Below are 12,535 nucleotides of genomic sequence, written 5' to 3'. Positions count from 1 at the left end.
ATGAAATTTTGTCCTTTTTTAGTTGTTTTTGCTATTATAAACAATGTTTCCTTGAGCATCCTTGCCCTCTGAATGTTTACTTATGGACTATCCAAAGAATAAATTCCTAGAAAGTATATTTTTATTATTAATTTCTACATGAAACATGCTATCAGTTGAATTGCCAGACAATAGATTAATCTATGAAAGAAAATAAATAACAAAGAAATGATTTGGGACTGTAGTATAAAACAGGTAAAAACTGAAAAAAAAAAAAAAAACACACTGCCATTGAGTCTGTTCTGACTCATAGCAACCCCCAGTAGGGTTTCCAAGACTATAAATCTTTATGAAAGTAGATTGCCTCTTCTTCCTCCTGCAGAGCAGCTGGTAGATTTGAAACACCAACCTTCTGGTTAGCAGCCAAATGCCTTACCCACTGTGCCACAAACAGAAGCATAATTATATTTATGTATTCATTTGGCCCAGGTTTATGATTGCTTCTTGTCACCAAGTTAAAACTCCTGTAGAACATTTTGCTTCAATCATGAAAAATACTCAAACCTTGGACTGCCCTTGTAGTCTATTCAGTTGGACACAGCTTAATTCAAAGTTTAATATTTTATTTTGAAACTAAAGCTTACTTGAAGAACATGTTTTTAAGATGGTAGAATAAAGTTAAAAATAATTTTACCATTATACTTGAGCACTCACATCTTGTGCATTAATTTCTCCATATAATCAGGCTACAAAGAAGGAAGGACACATGTTATTCCTTCCTAGAAAAGCTACTTAGTGTAGGAGCATAGCAACAGGAAGGGAAATGCTAAAATTAGCCTTGTTGCTTGTTCATCAAGGAGCACTGGTGGTACAGTAGTTAAGCTCTTGGCTGCTAACTGAATGGTGGGCAGTTCAAATCCACTTCTCTATGGGAGAAAGATGTGACAATCTACTTCCTTAAAGATTACAGCCTTGGAAACCCTATGTGGCAGTTCTACTCTGTCCAGTACAGAAAGTCATTATGAGTTGGAATCAACTCGTTGGCATCAGGTTTGGTTTGGGTTCCTTCGTCATTGATTTAATTTGGGAACTTCAAAGGTGTTACAGAAAACACACTGGTAATTATCAGGATACAAAAATAACATACCCAAGAAATACTGAATTCTCCAATCCTCAAAAAGCCTTGCAATTTATTTCATGTAATAAATGTTAAGAAAGAGGGACAATAACTGGAGCAAGGATATGTGGTAACATTTCTCAGATGCTCATCTGAAATGAATGACTAAGAACTTATGGTAAGAGATAGAATTAGTAGTATCTGTGATCTCTGACTAAATTTCATATTGTAAATCAATTCAAGGTTTCTTGTGACACAACTAATACCCAAATATTAAATAACAGCCTGTATACCAGTCTTATCCTATGTACTATGAAAATTCATGGTGTTCAAATAGCCTATTTTTACCTTTTGTTTTTTTTTTCTTAAACAGAGCATTTCTCATTTATATTTTACAAGTATAAAGGGTTGCTTTATATGCATTATATGAGGATTATGAATAAACTCTTCACTTGATATTTTTTACAAATCAGACACACTCAAGTCAGATTAGTATAGGTTGTTAAATTGTGGTATGTAAACAAATTTGACTGAAAATGTAACATGACTATGTAGTGATGACTTCTGATCTTCTGATGGTCCATAAGATAGTTCTAACAACATTTTTAAAAAGTAGAAATAGAACCATAAATAGACTTAGATACTGAAATTTCCAGTTTCACACTTAGTCTTTAGCAGCTCAATGTAAAGCAGAATGAGTGAATGGTAAACCATGTTCAGTCAGCATGAAGCACATTTGGGTGAAGTGACATCTTTAATGTGTATTGAGTTCTGATAATAGTATTAATTCCAACCTTGGATAAACACACAGACACTAAAGCAAACAGATCACACATGATATTTAACTGTCAACATAAACTTACATAGGGGTATCTTAATTCTATTGCCTCTAGATTACAAAGGAGCAGCCATGATTTCAGGGAAACGAACATAGTCAAAATGCTTCACTGTCTTTTTGTTTGGAGAATGGCAGTAGCTTGAAGTTGTAACTTCATTGCTTCAGTGTAGCAATGTATATCTCAGTCAAGTTTTTTTTAGAACAAGTAAAAAATTTAAACTAGTTAAAGCAAAGGTACAAACCATACAAGAACTCTAATATCACTTAAGGTAACTCCTTGAGCCCAAGAATTATCAGTACACTTGGAACTCAAAGGGACTGTGAGTAAGAATGAAAGGCTTTGTCTGTCAACAGTTCTTCCTTACAGACAGTCTTTTGCTCTTCACTGTGCCTTTGGCTACCCACACTGTGAAAGTACATATGTCCTCGCTTTTCAACTGACTGGATCAGATACACTATCACTGAATTTCAAGAAATTTATTGATAATTTATTGATGGATGATTGGCCCAGCCTAGGTTTCCTCACTGATCATGTCAACCACAACCAAGGGAACAGGGTTATGAAGCATATAGAACTGCTGAGCACAGGCTGCATGTTTGGGGGCAGTATTAAGGGAAGGAAGCTTAGGTTACTGTTGTTGTTAGGTGACCTTGAGTCATCTCCGACTCAGAGACCTTATGCACAGCAGAACGAAACACTGCCTGGTCTTATGCCAGCCTCATGATCATTGCTATTCCTGAGCCCATTGTTGCAGCCACTGTGTCTATTCATCTCACTGAGGCCCCTCCCCTTCTTCGTTGATCCTCCACTTTATCAAGCATGACATCCTTCTCCGGGGAATGTTTCCTTCCAACAACATGACAAAAGTAGGTGAGATGATGTCTGGCCATTCTCACTTCCAAGGAGCATTCCAGCTGCACTTCTTCCAGGGCAGATTTGTTAGTCCTTTTAGCAGAATATGGTACACTTATCATTCTTCTCCAACACCATAACTCAAAAGCATCAACTCTTCTTCGGTCTTCTTTACTCATTGTCCTGTTCTTTCATGCATAAGAGGCAATTGAAAATACCATGGCTTGGTTAGGTGCACCTCAGTCTTCAAGGAGACATCTTTGCTCTTCATCACTTGAAAGAGGTCTTTTGCAGCAGATTTGCCCAATGCAATATATCACCTGATGTCTTGAGTGCTGCTTCCATTAATGTTGATTGTAGAACCAAGTAATATGAATATGTCCTTGACAGCTTCAATCTTTTCTCTATTTATCATAAAGCTGTTTATTGGACCAGTTGTGAGGATTTTTATTTTCTTTATATTGAGGTATAATCCATAATGCAGACTGTAGTCTTTAATCTTCATCAGTAAGTGCTTCAACTTTCAGCAAGCAAAGTTGTGTCATCTGCATTTCACAGGTTGTTAATGAGTCTTCCTCCAATCCTGATGCCACGTTCTTCTTCGTATAATCCAGCTTCTCAAATTATTTGCTCAGTATACAACTTGAATAAGCATGGTGAAAGGATACAACCTTGACGCACACCCTTTTTGATTCTGAACCATGCAGTATGCCTTTGTTCTGTTTGAACAAGAGCCTCCTGATCTATGTACAGGTTCTTCATGAGTACAATCAAGTGTTCTGGAATTTCCATTCTTCTCAATGTTATCCATGGTTTGTTATGATCCACACAATTGAATGCTTTTGCATATAGTCAGTAAAACATAAGTAAATATCTTTCTTTCATTATAGTAATTGGCTTTGCCTACCCGAGCTCCTCGTTGAAGTCTTCTGCTCAGCTCTTTTATCTTGTCATTTCTTCCATTTGCTTTAGCTACTCTCTGCTCTAGGGCAAGTTTCAGAGTCTCTTCTGACATCCATTTTGTGCTCTTCTTCCTTTCTTGTCTTTTTAATGAACTCTTACATTCTTCATGGATGGTTTTCTTGATGTCATCCCACAGTTCCTCTGGTTTTCAGTCATTGGTGTTCACTGCATCAAATCTGTTCTTTAAATGGTCTCTGAATTCAGAAGGGATACTATCAAGGTCATATTTTGGCTCTTGTAGACTAGTCTTAATTGTCTTCAATTTCAAGTGAATGTGCATACGAGCAGTTGATGGTATCTTCTACAATCTACTCTTGGCCTGGTTTTGGCTGACGATGTTGAACTTTTCCATCGCCTCTTGCCACAGATGTAGTCAATCTGATTTCTGTGTATTCCATCTGGTGAAGTCCATGTGACATTGTTGAAAAAAGGTACTTGCAATGAATAAGTTGTTGGTCTTGCAAAATTCTGTCATGCAATATTTCCATCACCAAGGCTATATTTTCCAACTACTGGTAACTCTTCTTTGTTTCCAACTTTTGCATTCTGGTCACCAGTGATAATTAACACATCTAGATTGCATGTTCAATCAATTTCAGGCTGCAGAAGTTGGTAGAATTCTTCAACTTTGTCATCTTTTACTTTGGTGGTTGGTGCATAAATTTGAGTGATAGTCGTATTAACTGGTCTTCCATGTAGGCATATGGATATTATCCTATCACTGACAGCATTGTACTTCAGGACAGATCTTGAAACACTGCTTGTGATGATGAATGCCACACCATTCCTCTTTAATTTGTCATTTCTGGCATAGTAAATTGTATGGTTGTCTGATTCAAAATGGCCCAAACCAGTCCATTTAAGCTCACTATTGCCTAGAATATTGATCTTTATGCATTTCATTTCATTTTTGAAAACTTCCAATTTTCCTGGATTCATACTTCGTACATTCCATATTCCGATTATTAATGGATGGTTACATCTGTTTCTACTCATTTTGAGCCATGCCACATCAGCCAGTGGAGGTCCTGAAAGCTTTACTCTATCCATATTGTTAAAGTTGGCTCTACTCTGAGGAGTCAGCTCTTCCCCAGTCAAATTTTGAGTGCCTTTTGACCTGATGGGCTCATCTTCTGGCAGTATATCAGTCAGTGTTGCAGGGCTATTCATCAGGTTTTCCCATAATACATCAGTGTTTCACTGCTATTCATAAGGTTTTCACTGGCCAATTCTTTGAGAGGTGGATGACTCCTTCTTTCTTCTGTGTCTGCCTTAGACCAGAAGCTCTGCTGAAACCTGTCCACCATGGGTAACCCTGCTGGGATGTTGCAACATGGTGGTGTAGCCTCCAGCCTCACAGCAACACATAAGCCACCATAGGACAACAAACTGACAGACAAGTTCATCTCCCTTGGTTGTTCCTAATCCCTCTGCACCTGCCTATCTCAGGCAATGGCCTTAAAATAGAACCGCCCACAAGCAAAAAGCAGCCTCCAAGCCCTGAGCCAGCCTATCTCAGACCCTGGCCTTAATATAGAGCCTCCCCCAAGTGAAAAGCAACCCCTAAGTCCTGGGCCTGCCTACCTTAGGCTCCAGCCTTAATATAGAGCCACCCCCAAGTGAAAACAACCTCCAAGTCCCAGGCCCACCTACCTTGGGCCCTGGCATTAATAAATGGCCATCCCCAAGAGAAAAGCAGCCCCCAACCCTGGGCCCACCTACCTTGGGCCCCAACCTTAAAATAGAGCTGCCCCTAAGCAAAAAGCAGCCCCAAGTCCTGGGCTGCCTACCTTGGGCCTTATAGAGCTGCCCCTAAGTGAAAAGCAGCCCCCAAACCCAGCCCTGGAAGCTCAGGAGCTAGGCATATATCCCAAAATACATCTATCTTACTATTTTAAAATTCAAGTAAAACTTGAGTTAGTAAAAAAAAAAAAAAAAAACTTATGCTTCAGTCATTTCAAATTTCTATAAAGTAATTAAAATATAAAATAATTAAAAGTTGTCTCATTACAGAGTATTCTGTGGCAAAAAAAAAGAAGAAGAAGAAGGAAATAATATCTTTAGATTATTCCTTTGATGATTTACTTAAGTGACTGGATTCTTTCAAGAAGGGAAGGTTTTTTTTTTTTTTTTTATGCAAAAGCTTATGGGATTTGGATCTTGCTTTGTTTAACTGGTGGTGGTGTGCTGGTTAAGGTTAACTACCCAAAAGGTGGGTAGTTCAAACCCACAAGCTGCTCTGCCAAGGAAAGATGAGACAGTCTGCTTCTGTAAAGATTTACAGGTTTAGAAACCCAATGGGAGTTACTATGAGTTAGAATCGACTCCATGTCTGTAAGTTTGTTTTTTTTTTAGGGGGGTTGCTTAAGTAAGTATTAAAGATTTCAGCACCGTACTGCCTTGAGCTCTCTGGAGCAGAAGCACTATGTGTATAAATCTAGCAATCTGTTATGTTTGTCTCAGTTTTATCTGAACCGGGGTAGAGGTCGGACAGTTGTTGAAAGGTTCAATGATCCTAACTAATGGAACAAATGTCCATCTCTGTAAAAGCAGACATTTTGGGAGTGTCTCAGCCTTTCTCATGATAAATCTACTTGTAAGTCATTTACCTATTTGTGCTCTTCTTCCTGATTCTTCTACTTGTTGCATCACTGAGTTACCATTTGATATAGATGCCCAGAAACAGCTGTTTAAATTATAGTTAGTACTTTTATTTTGAAGATGAGTTAATCAATGAGCCTTACTTTTGTGAATTTTCATTCTGTAGTAGGAAGTATTAATGAGTACAGCGTTGGACATTTCACATGCTCCCACTTATCTGGGTCCAAACCCTGTATTAAGTATATAAAGGGTGTGAGGGGAACACCTTCTTGGACCTGATAATTTTTTTTTAAGGAGGTAGAACAAATTTGCATAAGTAGCAATTCAAAACATGTATCAAAATTGCAGATGCACGTAAAGATATGGAGTGGCAACATACTGGGTGCCAATAATAAAATTCAGAGATAAAAATCTCAATGTAACCAAGAATTTTTATCCTTCCATGGTTTAACTTGATATTAATCCTTGCAGGCTAATTTGGTCCAAAAAAAAATGTAAAGCAAAAGCCTTAGTAAATACCATCTAAAAGCCTTCCCTCAAATATTAGGTATGCTTACTTTTCACACAGAAAGGGTTTCCTTTGTATCAATACTTACTTTTAAGGACTATTTATATTTGATTTTCAAACTGTCTGACATCACAATAAGAGATTTATGGGCCGTGGTAAAATTTTCACATGTTGACTTTGTGCTCAGTACTTTGTAGTATCTTATTTAATCTTTATAACAACCTTATTGTACACATGGAGAAACTGAGGTTCTGGAAGGGTTTTTTGTTGGCTGAAATTATCGCTTCTTCATAAAAAAAATTTGAATTATAATTCTTTCGTACCCATGGAAGGGAGCGCTGGTGGCATAGTGCCTAGGAGATTTGACTGCTAACCAGAAGGCTGGCAGTTCAAACCCACCAGCCACTCCTCGAGAGGAAGATTGGGCAATCTACTTCTGTATGATACCACCACGGAAACCTAAGGATGGATCGCTATGAGTCGGATTTGACTCGACGGCAGTGAGTTTGTTTTTATTTTGGTTTGTACCTGTGCTCTTTCCACCACTCCAAATTGGGAAGCAGGATTTATCTAGAAAATGGTTATTACTTGTATGAAATATATGTAACATAACATTAAATGTCTTTACTGTACTACATGATAATTACATAGAAGCATTCCTCATCGCATACTAGAAGGAAGAATACATAACTTTTAGATTTGGCTTAGATTTAAGCTAAGCATGGGGTTTGGGGCCAGTCATTACATTTCCAGACCTCAGTTTTCTTACTTTATCTATGCCCCCCTTCACTGTCTACATAAGTTTCCTTTTTATAGGTTTATCTTAATAAAATAAAAAGTGGATGTAAAATATGATATGAATGTAAAATAAGCACCTTAGTTATTTTTTTTTTTCCTTTGGAAAATAAAATTCAGGAATACCTCACTCATATGTTGCATTGCTATTATTTTCAGTACCTAGATTTGTTGCTGAAATTTAGTAAGTTTCAATAAATACGTGTTGAGTGAATAGAAGGGGATAGTATAAACTAGAATGGAAAATGAGCCACAAAATATACCCCACCACAGAACTTTTCTGTGCAATCATTTTCTATTTACTTACCTACATCTCCCACTAGAGACTGATACTGGGGCTATCTTCACAATTGTATCACCACTCCCTGAAACAGTGCCTGGCATATAATAAGTACTCTCTAAATAGAAATTGTCCAAAAAGTATGGGAACATGAAGCTATTTACTTCATTATCATCATGAAGTTGTTCACATGGGAAGTAGTTAAATAATCACGGTATGTTTCTTCAAACATTATTTATGAAACAATCATAGAAGAACATAACTGAGATTAAATCAAAGAAAATTAAGTCAAATAAGAACTACACTAAATAAATGAAATGTCCCTTATGTTTGTGGATTTTTGGAGCACCTTGAATTTCTTGGATATATGAAAGAATGAATCAATGAACTGACTAAAAAATTCAAATTAAAGCTATAATTATTAAATAGATTCTATCCCTGTATTGGTCACTTAATCTTCGTGCCTAAAACAGATTGATGACTGTGTGTCCGGTGCCATTAAACAGAGCCTTATTCATTTTATGTTCTGTTTTCTTCCTTAGTCTGTGAATTTCTGGTACGTGCTAGTGATGAATGATGAACACACAGAGAGACGATATCTGCTCTTTTTCCTTCTGAGTTGGGGACTTCCAGCTTTTGTTGTGATTCTCCTCATAGTTATCCTGAGAGGAATCTATCATCAGAGCATGCCTCAGATTTATGGACTCATCCACAGTGACCTGTAAGTACATCCAGGCAAAACACATTGTCTTATTAATTCTGAGTACCTAGGCAGCTTTCTTAGTAAAGATGGTGGAAGCAGTTGACCAAGAGGTGTGATTGAAGGATTACCAGGAACGTCTTTGTCTTCCTGCCCCATTGGTTTAAAGCTGTACTTCCTTTAAATGAAAAACTATTACCTTTGAGGTTCCTTTTATAGATGCAATTTTCTCAGGTGAGTTGGTGTATTGAATAGTTCACAGTAATTTGTGAACAAAATTATGTAATAAAATTTATTTTATTAGTTTGAGACAAACAGTGGAACTTATCAAAATCAGGGCTCTGAAAATTTTGATATATAATACAATCCATGAAAACATTTGGAATGTGGCACATTATCTAAGGAGTCTGTTAGGGGAGAATGGAGTAGCAGGCACCATCACCCATAAGATCTCTAAACACTGAAAGACAGAATCAGAGTGAATGGAGGATATGTGGAAAGTACATAGAAAGGAGACAGGGTCAGTTTGGTTTTTCCTAGACATTCTTGTTAAAATGCACCAGTCTCCAAATCTGATCAATCTTTATACTTACACACACACAGAGATATATATGACTTAATCCTAAATCTGTCATCTTGTAACTTTGAGGACCATTCAGTGATTTTTATTGACTCCACATGCAGGAAAAACCCTTTGTAATACAAATGACTATTTTTTCAGTTTAATGAACATTAGAAAACAATAAAATAATAAATAAGAAAAGCCTATTTATAATTTGATGAGGATAATATTTCCTAATTACCTCACAGGATTATTGTGAAGATAAAAATTAGCTTTTTAATTTTGAAAAATCTTTGAAAGTCTAAGTACTATGTAAGTATTAAAACAAAACAAAACAAAAAACCCACTGTCATCAGGGAGCTCTGGTAGTGTAGTACCTAAGGCACTTGACTGCTAACCACAAGGCTGGCGGTTCAAACCCACCAGCCACTCCTTGGAAGGAAGAATGGGCAATCTACTTCCATAGTGATACTGCCTCGGAAACCCAAGGAGGGGTCGCTATGAGTCAGGTCCGACTTGACGGCACATATAACAACAGCAACACTGCCATCAAGTCAATTCTGATTCATAGTGGGTTTCCAAGGTGGTAAATATTTACAGAATTAGATTGCCCCATGTTCCTTCTGTGGAGCAGCTGGTAGGTTTGAACCACCAACCCTCTGGTTAGCAGTCAAATGCCTTAGGCACTGTGCCACCAGAGCTTCTTATGTAAGTATAAACTAATATTATTTGTTGCCTCTGATTGTTTTTGATTATCTATTATATACTTAATAGATACTTGTGTATGTATGTAAATGTGTCTCACACATGGACAATCACAGTCATAAACCCCACAACACAGCCCAAGGAGACTGGCTATATGTCACACACACATACACACAAATATGCTACATGTAGTAATTTCAGCTGTGCATTGAGATTCAAGAAAATCCCCTCATACTAAGTATTTTATAATTCTGTAGCATGCTTTGTCCAAAGTACTGCAAACCTATAATCTCCTAGAGAGGAGCGATCATGTCTTTTCAGAAATGTCTTAAGACTTGTTATATTTTACTACCCCTGGCATTAATTTAGATTTTAGGCTGCCAGGATTAATTGCATAAAGTTCTGCATCATCCTTTGTCAAATACAAAGTAACTGTGAGGCATGCCCTGGTGGCCAGAAGCCCATTCCTTTCATGAGCTCCCTGACAAGACAGGACTTATTTGGTGGTAGTTTTAGTATTAACTTGTGTACTCAACTAGCCTTGATAAATGAGACCTGATAAAAGTGATGTTAATTGGAAGAGACTCTTCCTTGATGCTTCTAGAAGGATTTTTTTCCTGTTGTGACGCATAAGATTTTCTTATTTTGATTAAACTTTTTGTTGTGATTTGGGTGGAAGCTTGCAGAGCAAATCAGTTTTCCATTCAACAATTCACACATATTTTGTATCATGTTATCAAATGCCATCTCCTCAACCTCATGTCACTCATCCCACATGCTCCCTTTGTTTCTCACTTCTGTTCCTCTTTCTCTCCTAATCCTTCCTGCCTTCTGAACTTTGCCCTTGGGCAAATGTTACCCTTTGCATCTTGATAGTTCTAAGGACTGTCTGCCTTCATAGAGTTACTTACTGTTCACCTTGTAGACCTGTCTTTTGCTTGACTGAAAATTCAGCTCCGGGATTGAGTTCACTTTGAGGTCCAAAGGGTGACTAAGGGCCATAGTCTCGTGGGTTCCAAAAGTCTCTATCTGATGAGTAAGTTTTGTCTTTTTTTAAAATAATTTTTAAAGGGGAGAAATAAATTATCATGCACAAATGTCTAAATTTATTTACTGTTAAAATATTTGCCATTTTAAACTTTTGCAAAAATTCCCCTATGACCAACCAAATTATAATAAGTGAAATGCCAAATATGTAATTGTCAAATATTGGTTTTAATTCATAGACTTACTAGCCCAAAAATGACAAACTTATTGTACATACTGTAAGTTAGATTTCTCCTTTATTCACATAAAATTTTCCTAAATAATCCCAATGTGAATTCATTCCACTTTTAAAAATTGCCTATGTTCTTAGTATCACTTCTATCACAATATAATGACATAAATTAAATATGATATAACTATATCATTTAAAAACATAACACTTCTCTAGAAGTAATGGTGGGATTTGTGGTTGTGTGATTGTATGAAATAACAGCTCATCTGTTATGCAGTACTTATTACATAGTCATAATAAAATCTTTTTAGTACAGAATTTTCTCTAAATAGATATTTATTGTGTGCCACTCCTCGGAAGGAAGATAGGGCAATCTACTTCCGTAGTGATACTGGCTTGGAAACCCAAGGAGGGGTCACTATGAGTCGGGTTCGACTCGACGGTACATAACAACAACAACAATATACACAAGGGAGCACTGCCAGAGTAGTGCTTAAGGCATTTGTCTGCTAACCAGAAGCCTGACAGTTCAAGCCCACCAGCCTCTCCTCAGAAGGAAGGTTGGGCAATCTACTTCCATAGTAATACCGCCTTGGAAACCCAAGGAGGAGTTGCTATAAGCGGATCCGACTCGATGACAGTGAGTTTGATTTGGTTTAATATAAACAAATTATTATTTTGAAAATATTTTATCAAATTTTGGAACTAAAGTTTGCTGATTTCATAAAAAGAGTTAAGAAGTGGTACCTTTGATTCTATTAGCTGGAAATGTTTTCAAGTTGGTGTTAACTTCTTCCTTAACTGTGTAAGACTTGAACTTGAGGCAATCTTTGCCTTAGGCATTTGCACTTTTGTTTTGCATAGAGATTTAATTAGCAATCTATTTTATTTTAAATATATACAATTATCTATATTTTTATTGGTGTATCTTTCTGTGATAGTTGTGAAAGTTGTCTTTTTTATATTAATTTGTCCCTTCCATCTAATTATTCAGTTTTTTAAATATTTGTAAGATCTGTATTGATGTACTTTTTTATTCTTAATTCTCTCTCACTCTCTCTCTCTCTCTCTCTCTCTGTGTGTGTGTGTCTTTTTCTTGTCTTTCCCTCTTTTATTTCTCTCTTTCTAGTAATTTATCAACATCAATGTTCTTTCCCCAAACCAACATTTTACTTTCTTGATATTTTATAGTGTGCATTTCTTTTATTCCCCCCCCCCACTTTTATTGTGGTGAAAACATACGTAATAAGACATTCACCAACATAACAAGTTCCGCATTTAAAGCTCAGGGACATTGATGACATTTTTCATGTTATACCACCATTATTGCTTTCCTTTTCCAAAATATCCCACCACCATTAGCATAAACTCAATGCCCCCCAAAAATAAAAGCTTCCCCTTTCCCCAAACTTCCT

General features: G+C 36.8%; 1 protein-coding gene across 1 annotated transcript in view; it reads left to right on the top strand.

The window, feature by feature from the left end:
- ADGRV1 (adhesion G protein-coupled receptor V1) overlaps positions 1–12,535 on the top strand; it is a 947,781-nt gene that overhangs the window by 624,128 nt on the left and 311,118 nt on the right. Inside the window, exon 84 of the mRNA XM_007943393.1 lies at positions 8,477–8,655. Within this exon, the coding sequence (XP_007941584.1) occupies positions 8,477–8,655 (179 nt within the window). The remainder of the gene's footprint in view (positions 1–8,476; positions 8,656–12,535) is intronic.

This window comes from Orycteropus afer, unplaced genomic scaffold, assembly GCF_000298275.1.
Source record: "Orycteropus afer afer isolate SDZICR_OR568_19922 unplaced genomic scaffold, OryAfe1.0 scaffold00105, whole genome shotgun sequence".
Classification (NCBI taxonomy): domain Eukaryota; kingdom Metazoa; phylum Chordata; class Mammalia; order Tubulidentata; family Orycteropodidae; genus Orycteropus; species Orycteropus afer.
The sequence above is the reverse complement of the archived record's forward strand: the minus strand, read 5'-3'. Positions and strand labels throughout refer to the sequence as shown.